The 15,793-nt window shown below is 41.7% G+C and overlaps 2 protein-coding genes across 10 annotated transcripts in view; one reads left to right on the forward strand and one right to left on the reverse strand.

Moving 5' to 3' along the window:
- The window catches only part of ZC2HC1B (zinc finger, C2HC-type containing 1B), a 32,635-nt gene extending 21,743 nt beyond the window's left edge, over positions 1-10,892 (forward strand). Inside the window, exons 6-8 of the mRNA XM_005859140.2 lie at positions 2,960-3,068; positions 9,967-10,051; positions 10,749-10,892. Of these exons, the coding sequence (XP_005859202.1) occupies positions 2,960-3,068; positions 9,967-10,037 (180 nt within the window). The 3' untranslated portion in view covers positions 10,038-10,051; positions 10,749-10,892. The remainder of the gene's footprint in view (positions 1-2,959; positions 3,069-9,966; positions 10,052-10,748) is intronic.
- Positions 10,893-12,746: 1,854 nt separating this feature from the next.
- PLAGL1 (pleiomorphic adenoma gene-like 1) overlaps positions 12,747-15,793 on the reverse strand; it is a 50,755-nt gene continuing 47,708 nt past the window's right edge. For all 9 annotated transcript variants that reach the window (XM_014533909.1, XM_014533907.1, XM_014533902.1 and 6 more), the window contains one exon: positions 12,747-15,163. In XM_014533909.1, the coding sequence (XP_014389395.1) occupies positions 13,936-15,163 (1,228 nt within the window). In that variant the 3' untranslated portion in view covers positions 12,747-13,935. The remainder of the gene's footprint in view (positions 15,164-15,793) is intronic.

The raw sequence follows: 15,793 nt of genomic DNA on the forward strand, positions 1-15,793 counted from the left end.
CCGGCCGCCATCTTGGCTGGCAGTTAATTTGCATATCGCCCTGATTAGCCAATGGGAAGGGTAGCGGATGTACGGCTAATTACCATGTTTCTCTTTTATTAGATAGGATACTAGAGGCCTGTTGCACGAAAAGATTCATGCAATAGGTCTTCCCTTCCCCTGGCTGCCGGCACCGGTTTTCCACCGGCACCTAGCACCCAGGCCTTCGAAGAGAACTTCCTGAGCCCCTGGGGACCTTCCAATCCCTGCTGCCAGGTCCTTGGGCTGGCGGGCCTCAGCCTTCAGGGCCCCTATCCACTCAATCCCCTTTTCCTCCTCTCTGAACTGGCTTGACTCCAAGCCCTTCTAGTGGGGTGTAAACTAATATTTACCAGCCAGGCCAGCTAAGTTTTTTGTGTTTTTTTTTTGCATTATACAACTTTATTTTTAAAAATCTTGTTAATGTACAGGCATTGGCACATTTTAAAAACCACTACATAAACAGCCCTCTCCTATAATCCAGGAAAGTGGAATGTCAGGAGTCAGCAAACGTGGTGAACTTAAAGTGCTAGAACAAAGGCACTTCACAAACTCTTCACGGGAAGTGACCGTAGCCTTTCGGACACCTTCACTCCATACGTGGCAGTGACTGTCTGTCAGGATTGGAGCGCAGAAATACAGACAGTTTTGTGGCAGTAAAAGCGGAACACAAATAAGTGATGAGTCCTTGGCCATTTTGGTTTTTGATGACCTTAACCTACTTTTAACTTTCCTTTCACATGAGTAAAAACAGGAGTTAGAATTGGAAGGGAAGTTGAAGTTCCAGAATGCAGTCACTGTAGGGGCTTCGGAGCCCTTTGTCTTCACAGTTGACGTTTTGTGAAGTCAGAGAGCAAGTATTAGGGAAGAAGACGTCAGAATCAGCGACCTAAACAGGTGTTACGTTCGTTATAAATACTCAGGTTATTAGCAAGTCTACAAGGTTTCAGTTAGAGGTAGATACTGTCCCAGGTGTCCAAGGAGTCTAATAATTTAGTATCTGGACATCAAACAGGTCACACACTCCTTCACTGTCATCTAAGTTAAAGTGAAGTAATGCTTCGCTGCTCTGGCCGGAGCCACGTATGCAAATTAACCGCCATCTTTGTTGGCAGTTAATTTGCATACCTCGCTGATTAGCCAATGGGAGGCATAGCGAAGGTACGGTCAATTACCCTGTTCGTCTATTATTAGATTAGACTAGAAGTCCGTTGCACGAAGATTCGCGTAATAGGCCTTCCTTTCCCTGGCTGCTGGCACTGGTCTTCCTCTGGCATCCGGGACCCAGGCCTTTGGTCCGGCCACAGTGGAGAAGCCAAGCCTCTTCAGTCTTCAGTCTTCACTCTGCGCCTGTGTATGCAAATTAACCACCATCTTTGTTGGGTTAATTTGCATAGTTTCTCTGATTGGCAGAGTGAAACCAATTTGCATGTTTCTCTTTTATTAGTGTAGATAGATAGTTATAGAGATTCAGTCTTTACACCTGAAATAGTATGGGAGACAGTGCAATGAAGAAAGAGCCCAGATTCTACAATCACCAGCCAGGGTTTGAATCTCAGCCCTATCATTGACTATCTGCAGGCAAACTTGGTCAAGTTACTTAAATTCCCACTTTCATCAGTACCTTGCCGAGTTGTCGGGAGGATAATATATAATAAAGTGAAAGCGCCTTCGTGTAGAGGTCCCTGGCTTTCCTCTTTCCCCGTCACCCCTCTCCATTTACCCTTTCTGGGAGTCCTTTCCTGTGGGTGGAAAAGACACCCTGATTTTGAGGGGATGTAACTGCTCTGGGCTTGAATTCAACTTAGTTTTGGAAAGGTTTTCTCAGTATAACTCTACCTCCTCTTTCTCAAGCATAAAGGGTGGAGTACATTTCTTCGAATGGTTCTTCTGGCCAGTTCCCGAAGTGAGTCGGGGTTTAGTGGGGCCAAAGGGAGCGCTGGGAAGCCGCAGCGGAAGTGCTTTTTATTCCTGAAGGAGGCCAGCTGGCCGTCCCGCCTGGAACCAGGGACTTGGCCCTGGTCCCCGCCTTGTTTTCCAGAGCTAAGTGGTGATTGGGAACACAGAAGAAAAATTGCTTGCTTTCTGAGTCAACTCGCTGTGAGTGTGTCTGAACAGCAGGGCTTGTTTCCCCAGCCAGCTCCGCCACGCTGGGGCCTGCCTCGGAGGGAAGCACACTCAGAAGTGGGGCAGAAAGGGAGGGGCCCGCTCGGTTGTGAAGGGCTGTTGACAGCACAGCTGAAATGTGTTTCTATTTTAAATAAAATCAACTTTACAAAAGTGCCATGCCCTCTGAAAATAGCTCTGTTTGTTTGGATGGGGATGAACTGCCTGCTATCATCTCAGAGCTCGCCTTGCCCAAGTGAGAATTCTCACTTGAGAAACAGGTTATCTTTATGTTGTTTCCGTGGAGACATTGGGGGGATCGGTCAGGAGGTAGCAAGGCGCCACCGAGGAACCTTTTGGTCCTTATTCTGCATTCATGTACCTCTTCTGCTCCTGCAGCTCAGTGGGGAGGGCTGTGGCGCAGGGATGTTGGATTCCATGTTTAAAACATTCGCTGCCTGCCAATGTCTGTTTTTCTTCTCTGGTTGTGTATTTAAAAACAAACGCATCTTCAAGTGTAATGAAAAACTAAAATGTTCCATTACTATCCTTACTGACATGAAGTGATGTCCTCTGTCTCCATACAACTAATTTTACAGGATTAACTTTGAAATCCCCTCAAAGGCGCTATTATGGAATGGAAGCTCCTGCACCCTGACATGGCTCTGAGCACCAGCAGGGAGGTTAGGAACCAGGCCACCTCAGGCGCAGGGTGCGCGTGTCCCCGTCCCCGGGTGCAGCAGGCCCCCAGGGTGACTCTGGTCCGAAGTGGCTGAGTGGAAATCGTTCCTCTTGTGTGCTGCCTGAGTTATAGATCTGCCCCCTCTCTCTGTAGGGAAGGGCTCAGACGAGTCCAAGAAAAGAACCGACGGTTACCAGTGCCGTGGGAACTCTGCTGCAGAACAGGGCCCTTGAGGCCACGAGAGCAGCCCCAGCCAGGCCAGGTAAGTCAGAGTGAGCGTCTCAACCACCGCATGCCAGCGTCATAGAGGCGACCACCGTGGCCTTTGGGATTCGTGGGCTGCTGGCCAAAGCTGTGATATCCAGTGTTGCTTTTGTATATAAAGACACATGGGTTTGTTTGAGGAAAAAGCTTATTTGCTGAGAGGGCACAATTCCTAATTTGTCAGGTTTAGATAACTCTGACAACATATAGAGTCAGATCCGATTACAGCAGCAGGGTCTAGAGCCATCGTTCCCCGGCTATTCAAATTGAAAGGAGATGAAGAATGGGAGATAACAGCTTATCAGATGTGATGAAAAGAAGAGAAAACAATCTCAGAGAGAGATCTGTACTCCCATGTTCATTACAGATTTTTCAAATAGCCGAGATACAGAAACAACCTATTGAGGAATGAATAGATAAAGATAAGGTGCATAATATACACAACAAAGTACTATTCAGCCATAGAAAAGGAGGAGGTCCTGCCATCTGGGACAACATGGGTGGGCATTGAGGACATTATGCTAAGTCAAACTCATAAACACAGAGAACCGCATGATGGTTGCCAGGGGTGGGGTGGGGTGGGAGAATGGGGAGATGTTGATCGAAGGATATAGTATTTCCAGTTATAAGATGAATATAGTGACCATGTACTAGAGTTAACAATACTGTGTCACTTACCTGAAAGTTGCCAAGAGAGCAAATCTTAAATGTTCTCACCACCACGCACATAGAAGTTAACTATGTGAGGTGATGGATGTTAACTAACTTCATTGTGGTAATCAATTCACAATATATTCATAATCAAATCATCACATTGTACACCATAAACTTATACAATATCATACTCAGTTACAGCTCAAGAAAGCTGGAAAAAAAAGAAAAGAAAAAGGGAAGCGTTTCCTTTCTAGAACAAAATAATGTCTTCAAAGTAACAGAATGGCATAACCACCATTGCAGTACTTACTTATATGCTAGACCCATTTCATTTAATCCTCACAATAGTCCTCCAAGTGTTTTCATTATGGAAAGGGAAACTGGAGCTGGGAGGGCAGGTTACTTGTTTAAGCGCTCAACTGGTAAGCAGCTGAGCTGGGTTAAATCTCTCTCTCCTGTGGTCTCCCTCTTCTTTGAGCTGCATTAATAAATGTGGCATTCTTCTTTATTAATGATCAGCATGCACTATGAAGGCAAGATGAATTAATTCATGGCTATATGGCACCTCTGGCCAGGAGTCTAATTTTGTAGGTATTAATAAGAACCAGAGTCAGAATTGCCAGTCTCATGGTTCACAAACAGCACAGAAAAGTTTATTATTAGTTTTTAAATTCCTCATGAGTTGCTTACCATGGGCTAAAAATTGAATGAATATTTGAAAATTTCCCCATAGCCCTGTAAACCCAAGTCAGTAGTTTTTTCCTGATCTGTGAAAGTTTAATAATGTGTTAGATTTTGGTATTCACACACACACACACACACACACACTCACACTCGCATACACATCAAATTATGTATGTATTCGTTGGTAAAACTTTCACTAATAAGCTTTTTATTTAAAGTATAATGATTAATGTCCTTTAGAAAAGGCAGTTTCTTTATATTATGGATGATTTTCTTATTTTTTCCAAGAATATGTTATAATGTTCCCTTTCCAATAAAAAGCACTCCTTTGAGTTTGAGGTCAAACCTTATTTGCCAAGAGGGAATATTTCTTAATTCATCAGGATTAGGGAACTCTGACAACATGCAAAGTCGAGTCCAAGTACAGCAACAGAGTCTCGGGCCTCTATTCCCTGGTCTAGTAAACTTGGAAAGAGATTTGGAAATGGGAGAGGACAGCATGTCAGGTGCAGTGTTGAAAATCAGAAAAGAGTTTCCTTGCTTGAACTAAGTAATTTTTAAAAAATCAGCAGAAGGCCTAAGTGAGAACTCAGAAGTCCTGTGTCTCAGTACAGTAAGAAGCACATTATAAAGACACCATTCTGCTACATTAGGAAATAGATTAGTAGGCCAGTAGATCTAAGCAAAATGGAATTATATTTGCTTTTGACTAGGTCAGCGGTTCTCAACCTGTGGGTCACCACCCCTTTGGGGGTCAAACGACCCTTTTACAGGGGTCGCCTAAGACCATCAGGAAAACACATATATAATTACATATTGTTTTTGTGATTAGTCACTATGCTTTAACTATGTTCAATTTGTAACAATGAAAATACATCCTGCATATCAGATATTTACATTACGTTTCATAACAGTAGCAAAATTACAGTAATGAAGTAGCAACGAAAATAATTTTATGGTTGGGGGTCACCACAACATGAGGAACTGTATTAAAGGGTCGCGGCATTAGGAAGGTTGAGAACCACTGGACTAGGTAATGGTGGTTTATCACCACTGTGATGTTGCTAAGGAAAAGGTGAAGTTTTTAACATGGCCCACACTGAGTTCTATACCACCACCTGCCCTCACCATCACTCTGTCCTGTGGACCCAGCCCCTGTGGCTTCTGTGGTGTCCCTTGAGCACCACAGGCCTGCACATTCCTGGTCCAGGCCTTTGCACTGGCCGCTCCCCCTGCTGAAAACCCAAACCCTCCCTCACTAATCTGCACTGCTCACCTCTCCCTCCCTCCAGTGTTTTGCGGAGTGTCATCTCACATGAGGCCCCCCAACCTCTACACTTAAAATTAATTTCTCCACAATTTCCTCTGTAGTTTTTTAAAACAGCATTTGTCACCATCCAATATTCAATGTATATGTGTTTGTCTCTTCCCACCCCCATCCCTCCAAAAAGGAATATAAGTTTTAAGAAGGCAGGGATCGGTCTATTTTTATTGAACTGCTACATCTCTACCTGTTAGAATTGTTCATGGCATATGTGCGGTGCTCAACAAATACTTTTTGAGTGAAATGTATGGTAAAAAGTAGGTATCTTGATTCTGTAATGTCCCTCTTAAGTTATTGGCCTATGCATGTAATTGTCAGGTTAATTAGCTTTAAGAGAAAGCATTTTTATTTATTTCAGGCTTACAATGCATTTCTTACCCCCGCCCCAAGATTTTGACAATTTTTATTGAAAATAACCCTGAGGAATACATATGAGAATGATTGGATCAGGGCAAATTTGTTGATATGAGTGCACTGACCAGAGATTGTGTATTCAGTGTTTTAGCTTGAACAACTGGGAATGGCTTGAACAGTTTGCAATGATGGTTGATTTTTTTACCTGTGCCCAAGACAGGTGGACTTAAGACGCCTTTTCAATTTAAATTTTTTTTCCCCCCGTGGCCTCGCATGCATTCAGAGCTATGTTGGAAAGGAAGCAGAAGTATATTGACGGGTAGAGTGGGGTGGGGTGAATTTGCAAAAATGTTTAAGGCTTGGAGAAAAGCACTGAGTGCCTTTGCTGATGTCAACAGACCAGTGTGTGAATCAGATTCACATCTGCTATCCATTGTATTTGTTCTGGTCAGTATTAATCTATTTGTAATATGGGGGGACTTTTAAAAATTGTTGTTGTTGAGCTTTGCTATATCTAGATTGCCAATCAGTCGTTTAGGCCACTTGTTGTCACTTGCCTTCCACATAAATCCTTTTACTGTCTTTTCATTTAGCTGATAGTTAACCCCTTAAAACTTTGGTTTTCATTCTTCAACTCTCTTGAGTAAAATATGTATTTGGTATCTCCCATGTATAGCTTTTTGTTCTAAATTCACAGTCAGGGGAGATATGTGTGTGGAAGTCATAATCCTTATCCATCCTAGAGTCTTATGAGAAGATAAGCATGTGCAGGAGAATCTAATACAAAGGAGCATGTGATGTTATATGAAGTTGGTACACATGCCGGGGATGTTTAAGAAGATTCATTCAACACATAATTAGTATGCATGGTTGTTTCTTGCGTCTGTGGGTTCTTAAAAGTCTAGGGGGGTAGCAGTCAATATTTAACAGTGGGGTGTAAACTAATATTTAGCAATGGGATGCAAAGCTCCTGAGGGAATACAAGAAGGAGATCAGCTTTGCCTAGGAGGCTTTATGGAGGAGGCTACCTCTGAGAGAGGAAGCCCGTGGAGGTGGAGGCCTTAAGATGAGCTTTCAAGGTGAGCTAGATTTTTACTAGTGGAGAAAAGTTGCAAAGAGATTGAACAAAGAGATGAAAATGAGAATGCAGACGACAAACTGTGGAAACAAGTGGTCCATCAAAGCATAGAGCCGAGTAGAGTGTGAATAGAAATTAAAGCTGGGGTGGGAGGCTGGCCCTAGAGCAGGGAAGGCCGTAATTGCTGGGGCAGGTGCCCAGGCTGTGTGTGACCCAGGCTGCCACTGTAAGTTAGGCAAGTCGGGTGACCTAGGAACTTTTCATTTCTAGCCACTTTAAGTAAGCCTGCAAAAATTTCTTTTGAGAAAGAGCATTTTCAAAAATTATCATGTCAGATATTAATGTTTACTGTAAAAAATATTAGAAAATGGAGAAAAAGTATGAAGAAAAAAATCATCCAAAATTGCACACCCTGACATGACTGACCATTGTTAACATTCATAAGTTTTTCAATTTTTTTTCTTTTTTTCCTGTTTTCCTTTTATCAAAATTAGGATCATAGTCCATGTATATACATCTGATTTTTTTTTCACTAACAAATTTTGAACATTTCCCTATGGCAAAAGAATTTCTTTTCTTTCTTTTTAAGATTTTAAATTTATTTGATTTGCATGTGACAGAGATTCAGCTAAACTTTGTTCATTTGGCTAGCACTATGCTTTTTGTACCTGTAACACTTAAATTCTGATATACAAAATTATAGTAACATATTGATAATTCAAACTTGAGAGCTAAATAGTACATACTTTTTACCCTGTGCAGAATAAATTCTACCTTTAAAAAATAGCATTTATAATATTAAAATTCATATTGTCCATATGGTTTTGTGATCAAGTTACTAAAATGTTTTGTCACTGTGAATCATTTGGGTTAGTACAAATATGACAGGATTGTTAAAGGCTGCCTATAAATACATAACACTAAGGCTGATTTTTAAAGTGTGGAAAAGGATTATATTAAAATAAGTTTATCTCTCATGTAGGAAATGAGCAAATTTTGTAAAATAAAACTGAAAACTTCTTGGTCACAACTGTTAACTACCAGCCTGAGACATATTTTATTCTTTTATACTTGTCTGAAACTTTTTGTATCACAAAAAATTAACAACTAATCTGAAGAAGATTTATAAAGCTGTAAATATTCCAATATCCTCTTCTATGTCAAACATTTAAAATGGCCAGAAGTGAACTATATATTAAACAGAACATAAATAAGACCTTAAATAAATAAATGAAGAAAAGACTGCCTTTAAAAACATAGTATCACATCACAATTATACTATGTAATTTATTTAGCTGTTTTCCTGGTGGTGAGCAGGTCAATTGTGTCTACTTTTTTGCTATACTAAATAACTCCCTTCTTCATGGACAATAGTCCACACTTAATTCTACCCTCTTCTAAGCACTTCATATATTTATCCTCATTTAATCCTCACAAGGGGATAAATGTACTTTTCATATCCCTAGTTTATAGATGAGAGAGGTAAAGCAATTTGCACAAGTAATTTAATAGGAAATGATAGAGCCAACCAAATCTTTGTCGGCTTTGGGAAAACTAGGTCAAAAATATATAGACACGAAGGAGATAGTAAAATATATATATTATATATTGTATATATATGATGTGTATATTATGTAAATATATGTATAATTGTTTTAGAAAAAGGTCTGGCTCTCCCTTTATTCCCACAAAGAGTCTAAACTTCAGATGGGAAATGCGTTTATAGCCTAGTCAGCAAATATCGACTGGTGGCTGTTTTCTCAAGGGTTTTGGTATAAGAGCGACTGATTGGCTGGAAGGCACCTCTGAGGATCAGCTTCTCCAGCACCTTAATACAGAGAGTCTGAGACCACTATGAAGTGTAGTTCTGGGTCCCAGAGCTGTGCTGCTTCATTTTTTAGTGAATTGCATTTTATAACGTTGCTGGGTGGGCTCTGCTTTATTTCTGGAACCAGTGGGTTTGATGGAGTCAAGCATCTTCCCTGCACCAGTACCCCCTCCTTAAGTAGCTTCATTGTTTGGCAAATGCAGTGAGTATCAGAGGGTCCATGCAGATCCATTGGAAGGAATAAAACTTGTAGATCTTTGGGTAAAATGAACACTACAGCTCTTTCTATTCCTACGTCTTCCTAGTCCTTTGGTAGCTTGATTCATAGTTTCCTTGGGTTGTTTGGTTACTCCCCCTTCATAAAACACTCCAGGCCTTTAGGACAGAGGGGACTTATTCCGTTTTACAAAAAATGATTTCTCTGAGAATCCTGCCCCATACCATGTGGTCTAAGACAGACTATGGTATGCCTGTAACCATAAACTCCTACCTCTCCATACCTAACAGCTGCTTGACGCAAAGGAAAAGAATCCTGTTTGTGAAGCAAGTCCATTGCTATGTAAAAAACCAGGGTTGGGGGAGGCACCTCATGCTTCCATAAGGCTAGCATGAGAGCAGGTAAAGAATTGTGAGGGTATGGATTGCTCAGGGTACATTCTGAGACTCGGAGCAGTGGTGTGGAGAGGTGTGGAGAGTCAGGGTGTATAAATGGGGAGCCCCCTGAGGTGGCAGTCCAAAGGGCCCATCCATGGGTAAGTGGAGGGCCAGGGGAGAGAGAGAAGGCTCCTGGGACAGTCCCTGGTTTCCCTTATTATTTGGCCCAGGATAGAGACTATTTGTCTATAGCTACAGAACAAAACAGAACGGAATAGAGACTTTGATCCAATGGGAGGATTTCACAATCATTCCTTTTTTTTTCTTTCTTTCTTGCTGTTGGCTTTTACATAATAACAAATCTGTTTATGTCTGTAAAGGATTAGCCTCGGACCCTGCTTCTGGAGCAAAACTCAAACAAGGATTTACTAAATCTTCTAAAAAAGATTAACTCCTAGAGGCCAGGTAAGAAAAACAAACACACTCTAATCCAGGTGCTGGTGGTCATCTAATGTGCAAGGTACAGGGAATGAATGAGCCTTTAAGGGAAGAACCCTCTAGCAGGCAAACCCAAGAGAAATATGGGCTAGGCTATGTTAATGAAATATGCTCTGGAACAGCGGTTCTCAACCTGTGGGTCGCGACCCCTTTGGGGGTCTAACGACCCTTTCACAGGGGTTGCTTAAGACCATCGGAAAACACATATATAATTACATATTGTTTACAGTAGCAAAATTACAGTTATGAAGTAGCAACGTAAATAATTTTATGGTTGGAGGTCACCACAACATGAGGAACTGTATTAAAGAGTCGCGGCATTAGGAAGGTTGAGAACCACTGCTCTAGAAACTTTTTCGTTAAACCCTGAGTTGGAAAATGACACTCCATTTGATTGTGGACTTAACAGGAAAGGGGAATGGGTTCTTCATTTTGACCTGGAAGGCTATTGCCCGGTCCCGCTTTCTAAACACATTGCCCCCCGCCAAAACACAGTTCCTGAGATTGACATGGAGTAGAATTGGTATGAAGTTGGGGACATTTTTTATCTTGTGAATTGTTTGTTTAAGACATTTAAACATGTAGAGAAGTTTATATTAAGTATTTAACATTCTCAGTGTGACAACAACCAAGTTCTAGTAAATCCTTTTCTTTCTGCTTTCAGACTGGCTTCCTACAGCTCATCAGCCTGGATGGCTGTGAGCCCAACAATGCCACCTGAAAGGAAGGAGCAGATGTCTGCTTCAATGCCTGATTCCTCTCGAGACATCATGCAGGACATGTAAAACTAGCTTCAAATTTTCTTATTTCTTCCCTTCAAAATATTCAAAACCAAATCATTAAACAAGGCATTCATCTGTATGATAATGCTTGATTTGGAGATTCACTTGAAGCATTTTTTTAATGGGATATTTAATAGTCTTTTTCAAAAACGTTGCTTTGATATTAGAAATGTTTAGTAAAACAGTCTATGGAGTCTAGCATTACTTACTTACTAGGAAAAGCGTTTTTTTACCCAGCTCATTCTACACCAGGGGTCCTCAAACTTTTTAAACAGGGGGCCAGTTCACTGTCCCTCAGACCGCTGGAGGGCCGGACTATAGTTTAAAAAAAAAACTATGAACAAATTCCTTTGCACACTGCACATATCTTATTTTGAAGTAAAAAAACAAAACGGGAACAAATACAATATTTGTATTTGCATGTGGCCCGAGGGCCGTAGTTTGAGGACCCCTGTTCTACACAATAGTCGTGAAATCCCCTCTGTGATATTTTCTTCCGATAAGCATGAAATTATAAAAAGTAACAACTCCTGCTTTAAGTGTCCGTCTGTATACCACGTAGAACTGTCTCCAACACCAGTGCACACAGTTGGTTTTGGGGAAACACCGCAGTGGAACAGGTTACAATAACCTTCCCACCCAGTGGGAAGGATGCTCTATGCAGCCTCAAACCATTTATTTATCTCGGACAAATCAGGCACCAACTTTTCATCTCACCATTGGTTGATAAACTGTGGGAAGGTGGTCTTGCAGCTATTTTTCTTTGTCGCCTTAGGGGTTAACAAATTCTTTTTGTAGAGTCATTTATACTTAATTCATGCTTCTTAATCTAATGATTTTTATGTTTTCTTCAACTCAGGGAATTGTAATTAGGAATTAAAAGCCATTTTCCTGTCTAAATTTAAGTAGAACCCCAAACTACTCGCTCTTGTAATGCAGCAAACACAACATCTGAAATGCTTTGGGTATGTATTTGGGGATCACATCCTAAGTTTATGCTCAGGGAAGTCAGGTGTATGTCCTGGAACTGACTGAAGACTACTAGGCCATGAGTCTGGGAAGGGTGTAGCCCAGGTAAGCCACTCCTCTCTCTCCTTTTTCTGGGAGATTGCTTTCCTCACAGAGATAAGAGGGGCTATGGGAGCTGACTCAGACATCCCAGAACGTGCATTCCCACTGATGAGGTAACCTCATCTCCTGCCCCCAGATTAAGCTGTAGTTTAAGAATCTACCAAATTGGATCCACAGCGACAGCCCCACCCCAGGCAGCTTTCCTGAAATGCCTTGGCCCTTTGCTGTCATGGGCCCCACTGGTAAGGGCTAGGAGCCAAGGTTTCTCCCATTTGGCTGCCAGGCTTCTTTGATGGGCAAAGGAACTCGAGGCGTCCCTTTCTCTGCCAACCCGCCCTCCCACCCCTTATTTAGAGGTAAAACAAACACAAATAAATAAGCGTGTCAGATTTCCGAGTGGAGAATACTTTGTGAAGGAATCCCACTAAGGAATAAATTTCTAGTTCATGCTAGAAAGTAACGGCAAACGCCACTGTAAAAACTGGCCCAGTAGACTGAACTTCAGTAGCTAGTATTCTGACCTATACCAGTATATCAGAAATAAGTTCTAAATATAGAAGGATTCAGAATTTTATATAGTAATTTTTAGAAATAAGTTTTTAGTGTTGTGAATTTAAGTGAAGCATATAATTTTACTCAAAGTTGGTTTCTAGTAGATGCTAGAGGTCAGACTACTAGTTTCTGTGGGGAAAGTAATGGCCAGGAGGGGGCATGAGGGAGCCAGCTACTGAGCTGTTCACGTTTTGTGTCTAGATCAGGATGGTTAGGCGGTGTAGCTGTAAGTAAAAATCAAACAAGCCATCGTCAGAATTTGCAGAGTTTATTATATGTAAGATATATTTTCATATAGAAAGCCTCTAAAGACAACAGACAAAGGAGTTTTAAAAAAAGATTAGGTTTCATATTCTTAAAACTCATTAGATACAAATTTGAGATTACAGTTACAGTTACATTGAAAAATGTTATTCTTTCTGAGTAAAACTAATATTGAATTACATGATAAAATTTAAAATGCATTTATTTATTGGTGATTAAAATATACTTAAGCAGAATAGTACTTTAAGCCAGACAAAGCAAAGAAAAAAAATCTTGTTTAATATATATATATTTTAAATTCCAGTAATATTTCTTAAATTCCTGTTAAAATATAATCAATATTAAAGTCAGCAAAATACTATTTTTGACTGACACTTGGATTATTTTATCACTTAACCTGGTTACACAGTGATTTTTTTTTTCTGTCAGATGTAACTGACAACCAGTTTAGTCTTTAAGATAAATGAAGTGATAACTCACATTGTAGCATCTTGTGGAAAATAGTCAAACTACATTTAAAATGCTTGTTTAAAATGGAAACATCTATTATTCCACAAGAAATTGTTTCTGTAAAACTACAGGTTGGCTATGCAATAGTAGCTACACTACATCCAACTAAAGGTAGAAGAATCCTGGAGAGAAAAAAATACAAAGTCTACTTATAATATGCAATATAAAGGTTACTTTTATAAAGGTATATGTAAAAAGAAAAAAAAAATCTCCCATTTTGGAGAAATCCAAACCTTCCCATAGTTCCCTCCTTAGGCCGTGCTACATAAAGATGACAAACTCGGGTGATGTTATTTAGCTAACATCGTTATGATCATGGCTTACGATTAAACTCAATTTGACAACTATATATAGCAGCCCTCGTCTGGATGTCGGTTATGACAATAGATAGTTGCAGTTCCATTAAAGAATACTTGGTGATTACATTTGGTACAAAGCATGAACAAATCATCAACACTCAGGACAGATTGGCACGATGCATGCAGTTCTAGAACTCTTATTTCAAGCCAGTCGTAACTGAGTAAGCCATATCCCCAATCCTGCTTCCCAAATCTTTCCTTGTATTACAACTGACATTTAAAATGCTTCATAAAACTTTAAAATGCTCCTTAAAACCGTAAAATGCTCCTTAAAACCTCTTCCAGAATAAGAGAAGTATGCTTTATAAGCCACTTATCTGAATGCATGATGGAAATGCGGCAGGATGGCAGTGCCGGTGCCTGCTGGGAAAACATGGGGGAGGGGAGGCAGGTGGAGCTGGCCCAGGCTCATGGCACTCATGGCCAGTGGGGGCTCTTGCTGCTGCTGCCCCAGACAGCTGAGCCTATGGGGCAGAGGCTCCCCTGGCCCCAGGGCGAGGGTGCCATTCCCAAAGGCATTTTGGGTAGGAGGAGGGGGCAGCTGCCAGAAGCCCAACAGGGGGGAAATTTCCAGAGAGGCAGGTATTGTGATGTTCACAGCATCTATGGGGAGCTCTCTGGGCAGGTTTACTTTACCAGGGCTACCCTTAGCCAGATCAAAACCTGGGTTGAGCCTGTGAGGTGACTGAGGCTCTTGCAGAGGCAATTCCTCGAGCAAATTGAAGTTGCAAAACCCTTTAGTATCTGTTTTGAGCGGCAGGTTTGCAAGTGGGGGGTATGAGGTAGCAGTGGTGTACTTGTGGTTCTGGAGGGGCTGAGGGGGAGAGCTGGGAGGTGCCATGGGCGGCAGGGGGATCAGGGGCTCTGGCAGCGGTGGTACAGGCTGGCAGGGTGGCTCTATGGGATTGAGGGTGTGCACCTCAGGTGGCAAGCCACTGGCGAGCCCATTCTGCACAGAGGCTCCTAGAGCGTAAGGAGCCAGAGTGGCAGCCTTCAGCTGAAACTGAGGAGAGAGAGAGTGGAAGGCATTCAGGAAATCTCCAGCCTGCAGACTCTCTTTCATCAGCTCCTGTAAGTGTGTCTTCTTGGTATGGCGTGTGAGGTGGTCTTTGCGCCCAAATCTCTGGGCACAAAACTGGCACAGGAAGTCCTTACAGCCTGTGTGGACCACCATGTGGCGCCGCACATCTTTCCGGGTGTAGAATAATCTCTCACAGTGGTCGCACCGGTGCTTCTTCTGCTTATTTCCGTGGGGCTTGTCGTCGGCGTGGGATTTGAGGTGGATCAGCAGCACCTCTGTGCTCCTGAGCACCAGGGCACACACCCCACAGGTGAGGTCGCCGCTGTTGGCCTTGTGGAGGGCAAGGTGCCTCTTGTAGCCCAGCATGGTGTGGTACTTCTTCCCACACTGCTCACACACAAAGGACACCTTGTTGGGGTCATGGGTTTGGAGGTGGTTCTTCAGGTGGTCTTTGCGGTTGAACGTCTTCTCACATTGAGCACACTGGTGAGACTTCTGGGGTGAGTGGGTAGCCATGTGTCTAGGAGCAGAAGGCAGAATTTCACAATTGACCCAGATTTTTAAGAGCCGAAGAAAGCAGAGAAACAATATTAAAATGGTAACAGTAGTTTTCTCTAGGTGGTGGTTTAAGAAATCGTTTTCAGTTTTAAAGTTCTTTTCTATATTTTCCAGACTCTACACATAAATAAGACTTAATAATAAAAAAACAGGTGCTGCTAGGGACAGAATGCAATTTTCACACCTGTAAGGAATATGATTGGAGTACATATTTTCCTAGTGTATACAAAGAGATTGCTAAATGCAGACAGGTATTTAAAAATATATGATCATGAAAACTATTTTTCAGGACTGGGTTAAATGGTTTTTCTATACACTGAACATTCCTGAATTTCCAAAAGTGACTCAATAGCCCCCCAGTCCCCATTTTAGATTATTGTTTTTAATACAATTCCAGCTCATCTGTATTGATTGAGACAAGTTCAGGACATAAACTAAAAAGTCTATCCTTAACCTCAGAGACAGCATCTAACTGTACCCTGTACCCAGAATGCCAGCCCTAGCAACTGGGCTCTGAACCCCGCTCCTCCCATGCGATCTTCATGCTTACGTCTTCGTCTTCTCTATTTAATACTTTCCTACCAGCTCTCCC

This window comes from Myotis brandtii, unplaced genomic scaffold (genome assembly GCF_000412655.1).
Source record: "Myotis brandtii unplaced genomic scaffold, ASM41265v1 scaffold123, whole genome shotgun sequence".
NCBI classification, from domain to species: Eukaryota; Metazoa; Chordata; class Mammalia; order Chiroptera; family Vespertilionidae; genus Myotis; species Myotis brandtii.